The sequence below is a fragment of the Chiloscyllium plagiosum genome, unplaced genomic scaffold (genome assembly GCF_037043375.1).
Source record: "Chiloscyllium plagiosum isolate Xiang-an unplaced genomic scaffold, Cpla_swu_hap1 HiC_scaffold_33, whole genome shotgun sequence".
Taxonomy (NCBI): Eukaryota; Metazoa; Chordata; class Chondrichthyes; order Orectolobiformes; family Hemiscylliidae; genus Chiloscyllium; species Chiloscyllium plagiosum.
Window position 1 is genome coordinate 17,311,610 of NW_028270171.1, and position 18,444 is coordinate 17,330,053.

Below are 18,444 nucleotides of genomic sequence, written 5' to 3' on the forward strand. Positions count from 1 at the left end.
GCCCTCCCCGTTCCCCTCACCTCTCTGATCTGACCTCACCTGATCATGTTCCTACTCACCTATCTGCGCTACCCTTCCCGCTGACCAATCACAATAATCCCCGACCTGCAACCACCTATCACCTTCTCACCTGCCCTTCCCCCAGCAGTCCCCCCAACCCCTCTATTTATTTCTGAGCTCCCCTCTCCCTCCCCAGTCCTGACGAAAGGTTGCAGTCCGAAACATCGATATTCTTGCTCCTTGGCTGCTGCCTAACCTGCTGTGCTTTCCCAGGTCGATATCCATTAAATGTGAGGACTGAGTGTTTGGTTGGAGAGGTAAGTGTGAGGGAGGGGATTGAAGGGCAAAAGTGAGAGGCTTGACAGGTGACTAACTGAGAGGTTGTTTCCCCCTGGTTGGGGAATCTATTAGAGACACAGGTCCACGATGAGGGATCCACCATTTAGAATCCCCACAGTGTTGGAACAGGCCATTCGGCCCAACAAGTCCATGCTGACCCTCCGAAGAGTAATCCACCAAAACCCATTCCCCAAACTCTACATTTACTCCTGACTAATGCACCTAACCTACACATCCCTGAATACTATGGGCAATTTAGTCTGGCCAATTCCCTAATCTGCACAAATATGGGCTGTGGGAGGAAACCATGGGGGTACATGGGGGGGGGGGGTGGGATGTGCAAACTCCAAACAGCCATTCACCCGTGGCTGGAATCGAACCTGGGTCCCTGGTGCTGTGAGGCAGCAGTGCTAACCACTGAGCCACGGAGAAGAAATTTCATTCAAAGGGTTGTGAATCTTTGGAATCCTCTGAATACTAGGATTCTGGATGTTCCAACTTTGAATATATTTAAGATTCAGGACAGACAGAATTTTGGCCTCTCAAAGCATCAGGAGATATTTGGGGTGGCTCAGTGGTTAGCACTGCTGCCTCACTCGGTACCCGAGTCCGATTCCGGCCTCAGGCGACTGTCTGTGTGGAGTGTACACATTCAGCACGGGTTTGCCTCGGTTTCCTCCCACAGTCTAAAGATGTGCAGGAATAGTCATGAGATCGCTCCATTGTGACTAGAGATGTACAGTATGTGGATTAGCCATGGGGATGCAGCACTGCGTTGTCCTCGGACGGACAACGCAGACTCGACGGGCCGATTGGCCTCTATCTGCACTGTAGAAATTCTATGATTTGGGTGGGAAAGGAGAGTGGAAGGCTAAGGTCACATTGAATAGCAAACTGAATGGGCAAGCCCATTTCCTGTCTCTTATGTTCCTCAGAGTTTGAGAGAGCTCAGGGAAGATTCAATGAGACATGAGGTTCCATGGGGCAAGCCATATTTCAATGGGATAACACCAGTAGCCAGAGGAGACAAAGTAAAAATAATTGACAAAGATTCAAGTGAAATCTGGCACTTTATTGCTTACTCAAGGAGTTGTTGATCTACAATTCACTGAAGGATAGATTCAATCATCGAGAGATCGAGCAATGTAGCCTGATAGCCTCTAGGGTTTAAAAGAATGAGAGGTGATCTAATCAAGGTACAGAAGATGCTAAAGGGGATTGACAGAGTCGACGTAGAGAAGATGTTTTCTCACGTGAGGCAATTTAGAACAAGAGGTGATGGTTTAGAGTTAAGGCAGATTGAAAACAGAGATGAGGAGAAATTACATCTCTCAAAGGGCTGTGAGTCTGTAGGGCTCACTAGCTCAGAGTACGATGGATGTTGGGACATTGATTAAGTTTAAGGAGGAGATTAGTAATAGGTTGAAGGGTTTTGGAGAGCGGGAAGGAAAGTGCAGTTGAGGCTGAGATGAGGTCAGCCATGATCACAGCAAATGGTGGAGCAGGCTTGAGGGGCTGAATGGCCTCCTCCCGCTCTTAATAACTCTCCAAAAGGAGACCCAGTAAGCAACTGAAAGGGAGACAGTCACGGGGCTACCGGTCATTGGGTAGCGCTTTCAATGATGGGCCAATTGGCCTCATTGGTCTGTCAATGGGAAGAGATTGAACGTACCTGGCTGCACCATGTTGAACTCTGATGCGGGTGGAGACTGAAGCAGACGGTGCATCAACGCTTTGGCCAACACCGTGGGCATGATGATAACCGGCCGCTTTTGCCAGACGGTGATTGGCTGAACCAGACTGTACGGCAAGATCTTCTCATCCTTATCTGGAATGCAAGAGAACATCACTGTTTTTAAAAGAGATTCAAACTCCACCCCCCCCCCTCCCCAAATCATTTGGGGGGGTTCACGGGCAATGCCCACCGATAGCAGAGATGCGTTTTGACGTCCCCACTGACGAACACGCGCCCACACATCCAAAGTGGCCCTTGAGTAACTCTACTCAGGAGATAATCTCCATTTTACTTTCTTCCAGTTGTAAAGAATGTACTGTATGTCCATGATACGGTTTGCTGAACAGACTGGGAGATTTTGGCAAGTTGCCCAGACTCCCATTTCCTGCACCTTTAGTGCAGCTCAGTCCAGGAAAGTCATCAAAATGACAGCGGTCAAATGCGGACGGTCAATTTTCGAATCTTCCACTGTCAAAGGCCTTTGTGGACTGAAATGTTCCTTGGAAAGGAAGAAATATGGGCCTAACACAGTCATCACTGAGTCTGAGGCAAGTTCATGAAACCAACATGGAATAATCAAAATCGCCTGAGCTGAAATTATCACTGTGTCTAAAGCCATTGAAACTATCGACGGAGGCAGGTTTCAAGAAACTTGTGTCTCTTGTTTGAAATTATACTCCCACAAGACGTTTCGCATATTGGACATGAAAGTGTTGTCTGCAACTATCTGGCCTACCAGCTTGGGAAGACAATGGATCCAGACTCAACAATACACAAATGAGCCATATTTCAGTTACAAGCGAGAAATAAAATGGATTGGTAAGGTCAAGAATTGGGAGGCTTTTTCCCTTCCTGTTTCTTCTTTCAGCAGTGGGATAGCAAATCCAAGAAGCATTTATTGACCGAGAAGTCAAGGATTCTAAACATTTTGCTACAACCAAAGACACAAAAGGTCAGCTAAAAGCAGAGGAATTGTTCAGTTGATTTGACTCACTTTCATACCAGGATCTGAGAGTAGGGTTACAGGCACTAGGCAGATATCGGGGGAGACTCGCAGGTACAATTCTCACTCGATCTGAACACACCTTCTTCACCTTAATGTTGTTCTTCGCAAACTTGAGGAAAGAAGTAAGGATAGATTAGTGAGGAGAGAATTCTCACATCTCATCTTTAGTGTGTCTAAACCTACAGTCAGGTAGGTTGACTAATGATTTAAAATTCACTGGGTTACAGGAGTTGGGACAATATGTTGAGATTGTACAGAGCATCGGTGAGACCCCTTCTGGAATACTGTGCCCTGATGGGAAGGATATTATTAAGCTGGAGTGGGTTCAGAATATATTTCTCAAGAATGGTGCAGGGTATGAGTTATAAAGAAAGGCTGGATAGGCTGGGACATTTTTCACTGGAGTGTAGGAGGCTGAGAGGCGACCTTACACAAGTTTATAAAATAATGAGGGGCATAGATAGCGTTAATGGTAGTTGTCTTTTTCCTAGGATGAGAGATTTCAAAACTAGGGGGCACATTTTTAAGGTGAGAGGAGAGAGATTTTAAGAAGACATGAGGAGCAAATTTTTTTTACATAGAGAGTTGTTCGTGTGTGGAATGACCTTCCTGAGGAAGTGGTGGATGTGGGGACACTTACAACGCTGAAAAGACATTTGGATGTGTACATGAACAGGAAAGGTTTGGAGGGATATGGGCCAGGAGCAGGCAGGTGGGACTAGTTTAGTTTGGGATTATGGTAGGCATGGAGTGGTTGGGCCGAAGGGTCTATTTCCATGCTGGATGACTCTATGACTCTGTGAATGAAATGGGACTGACTAGATTTCTCTGCCTGGGTCAAATGATCTCCTTCTATACCCTACAACTCTGACCCTTGAATAGCTAATCATCAGTTAGTTGTTACTATTGCAATGAGGGATTACATCAATTTACTAAATAAGGTCCATTGGCTGGATTATGATGACAAGTAAATAGGACTGCTGACGTTGTCCAAGTAGAGTTGGTGGCTCCTTACCTTTCTCGCCCTCTCTTTCTTCTCAACGTTTGCTGTCAGTGCGTAGATTTTAAGCAGGAGGAGCTGGTAAGCTCTGGAAGAGATAAACCATTTCAAGCAGCTCAGTCTCACGACCCCCACAACAAGCTAATCAAGATAAACATGTTGTTTCTCTCTTGCTCGGCATTAAGAATCCTTTATCACATGGAGCACTAGCAGTAATCTTCCCAGAGAAAATGGTGTCCATTGAGGAACGTAGGAACGGGAGTAGGCCATTCAGCCCCTCGGGCCTGTTCCGCCATTCAGTGGCTGATCTGTGGCCTAACTCCATATACCTGCCTTTGGCCCATATCCCTTAATACTTTTGCTTAACAAAATCCTACCTATCTCGGATTTCAAACTAACAACTGAACCAGCAGCCACTGCTGATGGTGGAAGAGAGAGCCAAGTCTGTATCATCATTTGTGTGTAGAGGTGTGGCCGAACCTCTCTCCTGAACGGTCTGGCCCCTAATTCTCAGATTATGCCTTGGATAGAGAGCAGCCTTTCAAAATGAACTCCCTAAGCCATTGCCAGATTGAAGTTCGTTGGTCATTTAGCAGGTCCGGCAGCATCAACGGAGAGAGAAACATCGAGTCCGGTGGCGCTTTGTCAGAACTGTGCAGAAGAAGAGTCATACCAGACTTGAAACATTCATCTGCTTTCTCTCTCCATAGACGCTGCTGTTGGAATGACCAGCCGGACAATAGTACACTGCACACGGCTTCCTTTATGACTTACACTCAAGGAGAGTCAAGAGGTCACCGAGCCCTGGCCTGGTGAGTCTGCCTTACGGTGGTTACAACCACGCTTTTCGGCACGAATTGGAGCTCTTCCTACTGACCAATCACATCTTGATTTCAAACCGAAGTATTTCCGTCCCCCTTTGATTCCTTCCTGACCTGCTGAGTTTCTCCAAGGTTCCTCTCTGCAGGCGTCCAGCGTCCGCAGTGCCTTGCCTCGATTTAGAATCCCCACAGTGTGTAAGCAGGCCCTTCGGCCCAGCAAGTCCATACCGACCCTCCGAAGAGGAACCCACCCAGACCCATTCCCCCTAATCTATTACCCTACATTTACCCTGACTAATGCACTTAATCTACACATTGCTGAACAGTATGGGGCTATTTAGCATGGCCAATTCACTCTACCCTGCACATCTTTGGACTGTGGGAGGAAACCAGAGCACCCGGAGGAAACCCACTCACACACGGGGAGAATGTGCAAACTTCACACACAAACAGTTGCCCGAGCCTGGAATTGAACCCAGGTTGCTGGCGCCGTGAGGGAGCAGTGCTAACCACTGAGCTACCATGCTGCCCATTTAGCTGCCTCCCCCCCTCCGTCTCTCCCAATTGTAGTAAAGCTGTCTTTATTGAATAGCCCGCTCTGTACCTGCTGTAGCTGGGGATGGTTCCATGCTCCAGATCCTTCTTGGTAAATGGGTCGACTCGGGCGCACGGCCACTCATATTTCGTGTGTTGGCCGGTGTCCAGAACATGCAGGATCTCATCACACTTCACCTGCAGTGAGCAGTTGTCCACTTGGCCGAGGATGTTCAGGTTAACCCGGATGTAGAACGAACCTTGAGACATTGACTCCTCATCTTCCAGGACCTGCTCAAGCCTCATGTGACCTAGATGGCCAGGTGCCAAAACCAGTGAGAGAGAAGCATCAGTGCACAGTGTTGAACACACATACCATCATGACAAAACACAGGACGGAGTGGGAGGGGAGATTAGCACAGCATGTGGCTCAGTGGTTAGCACTGCTGCCTCACAGCGCCAGGGGCCCAGGTTCGATTCCAGCCTCGGGTGACTGTCTGTGTGGAGCTTGCGCATTCTCCCCATGACTGTGTCACAGATATGTGCAGGTTACGCTAAGTTACCCCATAGCATCACAGTGATGTGAAGGCTAGGTGGGTCGATTATGGAAAATTGTCCCATGGAGTCTGGGTGGATTTCCTCCGGGTACTCCGGTTTCCTCCCACAGTCCAAAGATGTGCAGGTTAGAGTGGATTGGCTGTGGGAAATTCTCCCATAGTGTTCAGGGTTGGCTGTGGGAGGTACATAGGCTGGAAATTAGGCCATTCAGCCCATTGAGTCCACTCCCCCATTAAAACATGGCTGATAAGATTCTCAACCCCATTTTCCTGCTTTCTCCGCATAACCCTTGACCCCCTTGACACTCAAGAACCTATCTATCTCCGTTTTAAATATACTCACTGACCCGGCCTCCACAGCCTTCTGTGGCAGTGAATTCCATAGATTCCCCACTCTCTGGCTGAAGAGGTTTCTCCTTATCTCCATTCTAAAGGGTCTTCCCTTTACTCTAAGGCTGTGCCCTCAGGTCCAGGTCTCTCCTACCAATGGAAACAACTTCCCAGAATCCACTTGGTCCAGGACATTCAGTATTCTGTAAGTTTCAATTAGATTTCCCTCCCCACCCCCATCCTTCTCGGGTAGGGGTATGCCCCTGACACAGGGTGGGTCTGGGTGGGATGTGCTTCAGAGGGTCGGTGTGAACTCAATGGGCCGAATGGCCTGCTTCCACACTGTTGCGATTCTGGGACCTGCTCATTGGCTGCATGACGGTAAAGTCCAGGCTGAGGGTCACACAAAAAGATGGATGCAATGCCAGACGAGAACCCCGAAATATGTATTGACATATCTTTCTTCTACTTACAAGAAGTCTGTGTTTTGTTTTAACAAAGAGGACTGCAACAAAGAGAAGAGATAACAAGGGTGCTTACTATCCCCCCTCAGCAGAAAGTCTCCACTTGTGGACATGTCTGTTTTGCTCGCTGAAATGCAGTTTTTAAACACTGGCTACAACACTAATGTCTGTGTGTTATTAGTAAGATAGTCTGTCGTGTAGACTAGACTGCTGTAAGGTCCACAGTTTTGAGAACAGCCATTTTCAACACCCCTGTGCTGCAGGTAAAGCAACATTTTTTTGAATCCCTACAGTGCGGCTATTCAGCCCATTGAGTCCACACTGATCCTCCGAAGAGCATCTCACCCATTCCTGTGGCCTATCCATCTAGCCCAAACACTATGGAGCAAGTTAGCACAGCCAAACCACCCTAGCGTGCACATCTTTGGACTGTGGGAGGAAACCGGAGCACCCGGAGGAAACCCATGGAGACACGGGGAGAACGTGCAAACCCCACACAGTCAGTCGCCTGAGGCGGGAATCAAACCCAGGTCCCCGACGCTATGAGGCAGTAGGGCTAACCACTGAGACACTGCACCACCACAACTGAAGGGCTCCATGTCTGTCACTCAATGCTGAAATTCAGCCATCGTCAAAGGAATCAAAAGGACAGAATTTGCAACAAACTGAAAGAACTAAGAATGGACAGATCAACTGCCAACAATCCCAAACGTGCCATCCAATGAAGAACATAACATTATCTCACTACTCCTCACTTATCTCTTATTTATCCTGATCTTTTTGAACTCACCTTTTTTTTTTCTGACCTGTCTTGCTTGTGTATTGTGTTAACTTTTCTTTGCCCTAGTTAGGGATTAATAAACTCATTCTTTTTTTTTAAGACAGGGATGAGGAGAAATATCGTCTCTCTGAGGGGTGTGAATCTGTCCCCACAGAGGGCTGTCGAGATGGGATCATGCAGGACATTCCAAGGCTGGCACAGACAGATGTTTAATCAGGGAGAGAATCAAGGGTTAAAAGACAAGATAGACATAGGAGCAGAAATTAGGCCATTCGGCCCATCGAGTCAGCTCTGCCATTCAATCATGGCTGATAGGTTCCTCATCCCCATTCTCCCCGTAAGCTTCGATCCTCTTGACAATCAAGAGATTGCAGGAAAGTAATGGGGAAAAGGCCGGAGAGTGGACATGAGGATTATCAGATCAGCCACAATCGCGTTGCACGGCAAAGCAGACTCAATGGGCTGAATGGCCTCCTTTTATTCCGATGGTTTATGGTCTTATGTTAGTTTATAAAGTCCAGTTTCAATTGGCTCCTTTTAAAACAGAAGTACATTTCGGTTTGAGTCAGACTGAATATATTAATCTTGTTGCAAGCAATTGAGGGAATGGGTGAATGAGCAATGGGACCTGGTTCATCCCTTTGCACCTGGGAGCTGAAAGGTTCAGGGTACCGCATCTGGAATCAAATTGGGATTAGGGATAGGCTCAGATTGGGAAGTGTCACCTCGGGCCCAGTTGTAACAACACTGAGGGCAAGAAGTGACAGACTGCCCTCGAGGTACTGCTGAAGATACCTGACGTGCCAAATCATAGCATCCCGACAGTGTGGAAGCAGGCCATTTGACCCAACGAAACCACGCTGCCCCTCCAAAGAGCATCCCATTCAGACCCATCCTGTCCCTATATCTCCCCGTGGCAGGAGTGGGTACTACATTCCTGATGAAGGGCTTTTGCCCAAAACGTCAATTTTCCTGCTCCGCTTTTCCAGCACCACTCTAATCTATATTTCCCATGGCTAGTCCACCTACTCTGCACACTACGGACCATTTTGGCATGGCCGATCCACCTAACCTTTGGACTCTGGAAGGAAACTAGAACACACCCACGCAGACACAGGGAGAACGTGCAAACTCCACACAGACAGTTGCCCAAGGGTGGAATCGAACCCGGGTCCCTGACACTGTGAGGCAGCCGTGCTAACTGCTGAGCCACCGTGCCGCCCAGCTTGGATTCATATGGCGCCTTTTAACTCTTGAACAGTTCTACAATTGTGGAAGAAATTGACGAGGAGCTGCATGAGGACTTTGTCAAAGAGATTGGTTTAAGGATGGTCTTTAAAGGAAGTGAGTGAGATGGAGAAGTGGAAGTGTTTCAGGACGGAATTACAAAATTTGGTACCTAGGCAGTGAAGAGATAGCCACGGGTGTTGGAGTGATGGATATCGGCTCCATCTCCGAGAGCTTTCTTCCAGGGAGTCTATCCATTATGTTTTCATCAGCATGGAGTCAAAACCTTGAATGACCTCCTCCCATGCCTGTTAGACTCTGTACACATCTACCTCAGTCTGCGCTGTCCCTCTGTTTGTTCTCACTCACCCTCTTCCTGCTGCTGATCTTCGAGGGGATCTGCTGTCGGGTTCCTCCTGACCTTCCAATGCGCGCCCTTTCTGGTACAGTTGCGTCGCGATATTCTGTGCTTTGTTCCATCGTCCAGCTGAGAAGAGATTCAAACGCACTTGAAGACTGAGGTGGAGGTGCTGGTGTCAGGCTGGGATGGACCAACTCAGAAGTCACATGACACCAGGTTACAGTCCAACAGTTTATTTGAAGTCACAAGCGTTCAGAGCGTTGGTCCTGTGTCAGGTTCACCTCCGAAAGCTTGTGGATTTCAAATTCGGGACACCCCCCCCCACCCCTGACCCCAATCGGAAGGAGGGCGTTCCTTTCGTAAGCTGACATGGCGTAAAGCAAAGAAGCATTAACTTATGTGGGAAAATTTTCTAGTAAAAGCAAAAAATCCTCTTTGGATTTCTTCCTGTTAACAAAAACAGGTACGACTGTAGGCCTTTCATAAGACACCTCCTCGGATGTTGCCAGACATGTTGTGCTCTTCTAGCACCACTCTAATCTCGGCCTTTCATAAGAGTGAAGTGGTGTAAAGCGACCTTTCGAAAAGTGGGGGATACCGGTAAACCTGTTGGATTATAACCTGGGGTCATGTGACTTCTGACCACGAGGATTGAGTCTTCAAACACATATCTCCCTTCGTCCCATCTTCCACGATCATGTCTTGAAAAAGACTGCCCAGAATTGACCATGACCCATTTATGCCCACCCACCTGCTTCGTATTAGCCAACCAATTCTCTTCTCCATACCCAACACCACTAGCCCTTACGTTATGTAGTGACCTGTGGTGTAGTACCTTGTAGAATGCCTTCTGGAGATCCAAGTGCAGTAATTACTTCTTGACCTGAGTGGCTTGGTAGAGCCATGTCAGAGTCAACGACATCGTAATGTAGGCCAGACCAGATAGGGAAGGCAGACTCCCTTCTCCAAAAAGGGTGAACCAGATGACCATAGGGCCACAGAAACAATACAGCACAGAATGGAACCATTTGGTCCATCTTGTCCATGCTGATGCAAAGACCCAGATTATAGGCGGCATGGTGGCACAGTGGTTAGCACTGCTGCCTCACAGCGCCAGAGACCTGGGTTCAATTCCCGCCTCAGGCAACTGTCCGTGTGGAGTTTGCACATTCTCCCCGTGTCTGCGTGGGTTTCCCCCCACAGTCCAATGATGTGCAGGTTAGGTGAATTGGCCATGCTAAATTGCCCATAGTGTTAGGTGTCGGGGAATGGGTTTGGGTGGGTTGCTCTTTGGAGGGTCAGTATGGACTTGTTGGGCCAAAGGGCCTGTTTCCACGCCTGATCCCATCTCCCTGCATACGGTCCATAGCCTTGCAGCTTACAGCTCATAAGGTGTAGATCCAGGGACTTCTTAAAACAGCTTAAGGTCTCTCCCTCCACCACCAACTCAGGCAGCCAATTCCAGACACTCACCATCCTCTGCAATAAAAAACCCTTTTCCTCACATCCCCTCTAACCTTTCTGCTACTTTGCTCGAATCTGTGACCCCTGGGTTTTGAACTCTCTGCTGAGGGAAACGGGTTCCTCCAGTCTACTCTATCTCTACCCCTCACCATTCCTCAATCATGCCAACCCTCAGCGTTCTCTGTTGCAAGGAAGACAACCCCAGCCTCTCCAATCTGTCCTCATCACCTGACATTGTAGCTTAGCTGGTACTTGTGTTTCAAAAGGGGCCCTTCGACTAAAAGCATTGTGGTGTCACAGTCTTCCACAGATGATTAGCACACAGAGAAACAATCCCGAACGAAATGGCGGGTCAGATTCCGACGTATTCCTAGATGTCTGACCCATGGTCCTACCTTGTCCAGTTCCGAGCTCTCCTGGGTGAAGATGGCAGACCCGCTGGCATCCTCACAGTCGTGTTTAACACTGTAGATCAGGTTCGAGAGGTCGGGCAGTGATAGGGAGAGAGAATGCGTCCTGTGGCAACAAAAATAATTTGCATTTCTGTAGCACCTCCAGCAAAGGAGAACCATTCATAGGCATTTCACAGGAATGGAAAATCTGGAACTTCAGGACTATTTGCGACGAACATGGACACACACACACACATGCATCATCTCATATTTGGTAACATGCATGCACATGTATACATGCATATGCACATGCACTCACACAGACATGCACAGTGTACACACACATGTACACACACAAAGAAACATACATTATCGCATATATGTACACATAATGCATGCACACACACACAAAGACATACACCATCTTGTACATGGGAACATACATGAATGCACAAACATGTACACAAATGTGCATTCATACAGACATGAACACACACACACATGTACTCACACACAGGCACAGATTTGGACACATACAGACACACGCCTGTGCATGGACACACACACCGACATGTACACAGACACACACCTGTGCGCAAATGCACACAGGATACAAGTTTGCAGGAGCTATGTGGAGTGGGACAGATGGGATTGCTCTGCGTGGACTCAGTGGGCCGAATGGCCTCCTTTCGTTGCCAGAAATGACCCTCTAATTTGCCGGTTCTGTTAAGAGCGTTGCAGGGCAGGTTAGCGTTGGGACGCCTCTGGAGCCTCGGTTGGAGGGTGCTCGTTTTGGTGTTGGCATGTGAAGTGCAAAAGCTGCCAATTACCTGGGGTCGCTTCTAAGGACTGCTGAGGAAACTGATCCCAGACGGAGGGCTCCCTTAGAAATCTCACCTACAAAGGATAGCTGTTCCTGGTGTGGGAGAAGACTTGCTCCCCAGCCCAGCTGAGCATGGAAGGGGAGAATGACATTGTACAGGGGAAGTATTTGGAATGGGAATTGTTGAGGAAGTGCTGTTATAAGGGACAGCCCAGTCTCTATCCCTCCCTGGTCTTGACCATCAGGCTGAGAAGGAACCAGCTCTGACAGACCTCCCCTGCATTGCTCACCAGTGACGTCTACTAGAAGAGGGGATGTTGCTGTAGGTCAGAGGCTAGGCACAATTGTGAAGCCCCAACTAGCTGAATAGTGTGCCAACAACAACTTAGATTTGTAAAGGCCGTCGTGTGGTGGTGGTCGAGGCAGGTGATTCTAGCAACATTTCATTTCATGTGAGTCAGAATATTCAGGAAAAGCAGGATATTAACAAAGGTAGTATAGAACCACTCTTTGTGTAAATCAGGTTCTCCCATATACCAGAAACAACTGGACCCATGGTGGGCTGAGCATTTACATAGTGCCGTCAATACTGAAGAAAATCGCAAAATACGTTTGGAAGAAGCAGAGCAGGAGATGGAGGATGACACACTGGGATTGTTATCCCTGTACGCACACTACCCACAGCTGCTGGAGGCTAGAAACCAATCGCAGAGTACTACACATCTCACTCAGTGCCCCACTCTCTGCTCCCCTCACCACCCCCCTCACCATCTCCCTTACAACACCCCTCCCACACCCCTCACCACCCTCCTCACCTCACCCCTCACCAGCCCACTCACCATCCCCAACACACCCCTCACCACCCTCCTCACCACACCCCTCACCTCACCCCTCACCAGCCCACTCACCACCCCTCTCACTACACCCCTCACTAGCCCACTCACCACCCCTCTCACCACACCCCTCACCTCCCCACATCTCTCACCTCACCCCTCACCTCCCCACATCCCTCACCACACCCCTCACCTTACCCCTCAACCACACCCCTCACCACCCTCCTCACCACACCCCTCACCATCCTCCGCACCACCCTCCTCACCACCCTCCTCACCACCCTCCTCACCAGCCCACGCATCACCCCTCTCAGCCCACGCCTCACCATATCCCTCACCACCCCTCTCAACACACCCCTCACCACACCCCTCACCTCCCCACACCCCTCCCCACACCCCTCCCCACACCCTTCACCACCCTCCTCACCACACCCCTCACCTCACCCCTCACCAGCCCACTCACCACCCCTCTCAGCACACCCCTCACCATATCCCTCACCACCCCTCTCAACAGACCCCTCACCACACACCTCACCACACCTCCCCACACCCCTCACCTCCCCCTCATCAGTCCCACCTACATCCCACCACACACTTCACTTCCCCCACCACTCCACTCCCACCTCCCTCCCCACCACTCCCCTTACAACCCCCCGACTACCCCCTCACTATCTCCCTTACAACACCCGTCCCACACCCCTCACCACCCTCCTCACCTCACCCCTCACACCCCCTTCACCACCCCCTTCACCACACTCCTCACCAGCCCACTCACCACACCTCTCACCACACACCTCACTGCACCCCTCACCACACCCCTCACCACACCCTTCACCACACCCCTCACCACACCCCTCACCACACCCCTCAACACACACCTCACCGCACCCCTCAACACACACCTCAACACACCCCCTCACCTCCCCCTCATCAGTCCCACCTACATCCCACCACACACTTCACTTCCCCCACCACTCCCCTCCCACCTCCCTCCCCACCACTCTGCTCCCTCCTGCCTCCCCACACCTCCCTCCCACCTCCCTCCCTACCACTCCCCTCACACCTCCCTCCCCCCCACCACTCCGCTCACACCTCCCTCCCCACCACTCCCCTCACACCTCCCCCCCACAACTCCGCTCACACCTTCCCCTCCCACCACTTCCCTCCCACCTCCCTCCCCACCACTCCCCTCCCACCTCCCTCCCCACCACTCCCCTCACACCTCCCTCCCACCACTCCCCTCACACTTCCCCCCCACAACTCCCGTCACACCTCCCCCCACCACTCCCCTCATACCTCCCCCCCACCACTCCCCTCACACCTCCCCCCCACAACTCCCCTCACACCTCCCCCCCACTCCCCTCACACCTCCCTCCCAACCACTCCCCTCACACCTTCCCCTCCCACCACTTCCCTCCCACCTCCCTCCCAACCACTCCCCTCACACCTTCCCCTCCCACCACTCCCCTCCCCACCACTCCCCTCCCACCTCCCTCCCCACCACTCCCCTCCCACCTCCCTCCCCACCACTCCCCTCACACCACTCCCCTCCCACCTCCCTCCCCACCACTCCCCTCACACCTCCCACCCCACCACTCCCCTCACACCACCCACCCCACCACTCCCCTCACACCACTCTCCTCACACCTCCCACCCCACCACTCCCCTCCCACCTCCCTCCCCACCACTCCCCTCCACCACTCCCCTCACGTCCCCCCTTTCCATCACTGTTCACCACCCCAATGTCTGCTCAAATCCCCACTGACCCCTCACCTACTCACCTCAGCATTCACCCCTCTCTCAACTCTCTGCTCCCCCATCATTACTAACCAAACCTCTCCCCCTCATTTCTCCCCCTTACCCCTGCACCATTACTCCTCCTCACCCATGCCTCCTCACCCATCCCCTCATTTCTCCCTCTCACCCATCCCCTCATTTCTCCCCCTCACCACACCCCCTCATTTCTCCCCTCACCCATGCCCTCATTTCTCCCCCTCCCCCTCCCCCTCCCATTTCTCCCCCTCACCCATCCCCTCATTTCTCCCACTCACCCATCCCCTCATTTCTCCCAATCACCCATCCCCTCATTTCTCCCCCTCGCCCATCCCCTCATTTCTCCCCCTCGCCCATCTCATCATTTCTCCCCCTCAATCATCCCCTCATTTCTCCCCCTCACCCATCCCCTCATTTCTCCCCCTCACCATCCCCTCATTTCTCCCCCTCACCCATCCCCTCATTTCTCCCCCTCACCCATCCCCTCATTTCTCCCCCTCACCCATCCCCTCATTTCTCCCCCTCACCCATCCCCTCATTTCTGCCCCTCACCCATCCCCTCATTTCTCCCCCTCACCCATCCCCTCATTTCTCCCCCTCACCCATCCCCTCATTTCTCCCCCTCACCTTCCCCTCATTTCTCCCCCATCCCCATCCCCTCATGTCTCCCCCTCACCCATCCACTCATTTCTCCCCCTGACCCTCACCTCATTTCTCCCCCTCAACCTCGCCTCATTTCTCCCCCTCACCCTCGCCTCATTTCTCCCACTCACCCTTCTCCTCATTTCTCCCCCTCACCCATCCCCTCATTTCTCCCCCTCACCCTTCCCCTCATGTCTCCCCCTCACCCATCCCCTCATTTCTCCCCCTCACCCATCCCCTCATTTCTCCTCCTCACCCTCCCCTCATGTCTCCCCCTCACCCATCCCCTCATTTCTCCTCCTCACCCTCCCCTCATGTCTCCCCCTTACCCTCCCCTCATGTCTCCCCCTCACCCATCCCCTCATGTCTCCCCCTCACCCATCCCCCCATTTCTCCCCCTCACCCATCCCCTCATGTCTCCCCCTCACCCATTCCCTTATGTCTCCCCCTCCCTCCCTGTCCCCAGTAACTGGCCCCCATCGCCCGGTCCCCCAATAGCCAACAGCTTGTGCCCATTACCTGCTGATTGAATAGTTTCATATCCTGTCCCTGTGAATCCAGTCATGTTCCAAACACAGTGCAGACGTTCCAAATATTGCCCATTAATAGCTAGTCTTGCATGGGGGGTGAGTGCACCCCCTGCTGTAGCATTAGCAGCACTTGGAGGTTGGGGGGGGGGGGGTGAATCAGTGACAGAAAGGCACAGACAAAGAGTCTTCTTTGTGAAGGTGTACGAGATTAATTTAGGATATTTTGTTGGCATGGAGGAGCTGGACTGTTTCATGCTGTATTACTGTATGACTCCATATACTTTGCAACAGCAGATGGAGGAGTCAAAAACATGGAACTGATAGTAAGGAAAGGCCCATATGGTGGCTCAGTGGTTAGCACTGCTGCCTGACAGCACTAAGGACCTGGGTTCGATTCCAGCCTCAGGCAACTGTCAGCGTAGAGTTTGCATGTTCTCCCTGTGTCGGCGTGTGTGTGTGCGCTCTGGTTTCCACCCACACTCCAAAGATGTGGCCATACTAAATTGCCCATTGTGTTCAGGGATGTGTAGGTTAGGTGCATTAGTCAGGGGCGAATGGGTCTGGGAGGGTTACTGTTCGGAGGGCTGAAGGGCCTGTTTCCACACTGTAGGGCTTCTATTGAGAGCACTGGGGAGATGCAGAGTGAAGTCGGTTCACCTGAATGCTCTTTTTGCTTGTCTCCTGCTGCTTTTTAATCATCTGCCCAAAATTCTGAAGCTTAAGGATTTCGCAGGATAAGAAAGTGAAAGTAGAATTACCTCTTTTCATTTCTGTCGTCTTGATCACTGACGGCTAGTTTGCTCGGATCTTCTGACTGTGGGTGAAAGCTGGCTCCAAACAAATTAGGATTGAGGGAGAAGCTAAGCAGGTGACCTTCATCTGGAAAGGAGAGAATGTGCATTTATATAGTGCCCTTAACAAAGTAAAACCAGTACCAGGCATTGCCATGCTTGATTAAGCTTGCCTGATCACTGATCCTTGCACAGTGCTTGATAGCCAGAGGATGTGGGTGGAGCTAATGAGGCAAAAGCTGGAAATCAGGGTCTAGATTAGAGTGGCGTTGGTAAAGCACAGCAGGTCAGGCAGCACCCGAGGAGCAGGAGAATCGATGTTTCGGGCAAGCCCTTCATCAGGACTGAAGGCAGGGAGCCTCCGGGTGGAGAGATAAATGGGAGGGGGAGGGGGGTGAGGAGAAGGTAGCAAAGAATACAATAGAATCTACAATCTGTAGTTTCAAAACCACAAGCGACGGTCCTCCTTTCGGATCCTCCGCACCACACTCACAGCAATGTGCGCAGAGCGCTTCAGGGAACACTTCTGGGACACCCACACCACCGCCCCATGGCCGAACATTTCAACTCCCCCTCCCACTCTGCCAAGATCATGCAGGTCCTGGGCCTCCTTCACCGCCGCTCCCTCACCACCAGACGCCTGGAGGAAGAACGCCTCATCTTCCGCCTCGGAACACTTCAACCCCAGGGCATCAATGTGGACTTCACCAGTTTCTTCATTTCCCCTTCCCCCACCTCACCCTAGTTCCATACTTCCAGCTCAGCACTGTCCCCATGACCTGTCCTACCTGAACTTCCTTCCCACCTATTCGCTCCACCCTCCTCTCTGACCTATCACCTCCATCCCCACCCCCATTCACCTATTGTAGTCTTTTCTACCTTTCCCCACCCTCCTCTCTGACCTATCACCTCCACCCCCACCCCCATTCACCTATTGTACTCTTTGCTACCTTCTCCCCAGCCCCACCCACCCTCCCATTTATCTCTCCACCCTGGAGGCTCCCTGCCTTCAGTCCTAACGAAGGCCTGAAACATCGATTTTCCTGATCCTCGGATGCTGCCTGACTGGCTGTGCTTTTCCAACACCACTCTAATCTAAAGGTGGAGCTAATGAGTCAAGTGACAAACTCTTGACTCGGGGAGAGAGAGAGAGAGAGAGAGAGAGAGAGAAAATTCCAGATCAAGGGTAGCATGTGGCATGTGACTACATGTGTAATAAAGGTAAAATAAAGCGGCCATGTCCCACTCTCTCATTAGAAAGTGACAAAGGAGCATTTAATCCAAGGATTACCACAGCTCAGGTGAGGTTGAGATGTTCCTGGGTACAAAGGGTACTGTACGAATTAATGCCATGCTGTTGGTAACACTTTGCTTCACAAACCAGCGTGCTAACCAAACCCCCACTTGTCTATTGGTAGTTCTGTAAAGTTCTGAAGGTGGGTCACTGGACCCAAAACGTTAACTCTGCTTTCTCTCCACAGATGTTGCCAGACCTGCTGAGATTTTCCAGCAATTTCTGTCTTTGTTTGTGGGAAGGTTCAGAATGATTTAAGTCATGTAAATGAAGTGTTAGAATCGGAGATGTTATGAAATTTGAAAGGGTTCAGTAAAGATTTACAAGGATGTTGCCAGGGTTGGAGGGTTTGAGCTACAGGGAGAGGCTGAACAGGCTGGGGCTGTTTTCCCTGGAGTGTCGGAGGCTGAGGGGTGACTTTATAGAGGTTTATACAATCATGAGGGGCATGGCTAGGATAAATAGGCAAAGTCTTTTTCCCCAGGGTAGGGGAGTCTAAAACTAGAGGGCATAGTTTAATGTGAGAAGGGAAAGATTTTAAAGGGGTCAAAGGGACAATCCTTTCACACAGAGGGAGGTGTGTGCATGGAATGAGCTGCCAGAGGAAGTGGTGGAGACTGGTACAATGACAGCATTTAAAAGGCATCTGGATGGGTATATGGATAGGAAGGATTTGGAGGGATATGGACCGAATGCTGGCAAATGGGTCCAGATTTGGTTGGGATATCTGGTCAGCGTGGACACGTT

General features: G+C 50.8%; 1 protein-coding gene across 1 annotated transcript in view; it reads right to left on the minus strand.

The window, feature by feature from the left end:
• The window catches only part of LOC122542252 (caspase recruitment domain-containing protein 11-like), a 128,793-nt gene that overhangs the window by 12,652 nt on the left and 97,697 nt on the right, over positions 1-18,444 (minus strand). Inside the window, exons 14-20 of the mRNA XM_043679794.2 lie at positions 16,371-16,491; positions 11,015-11,135; positions 9,164-9,281; positions 5,506-5,746; positions 4,096-4,168; positions 3,069-3,189; positions 2,012-2,167 (exon numbers count right to left, since the gene is read on the minus strand). Of these exons, the coding sequence (XP_043535729.2) occupies positions 2,012-2,167; positions 3,069-3,189; positions 4,096-4,168; positions 5,506-5,746; positions 9,164-9,281; positions 11,015-11,135; positions 16,371-16,491 (951 nt within the window). The remainder of the gene's footprint in view (positions 1-2,011; positions 2,168-3,068; positions 3,190-4,095; positions 4,169-5,505; positions 5,747-9,163; positions 9,282-11,014; positions 11,136-16,370; positions 16,492-18,444) is intronic.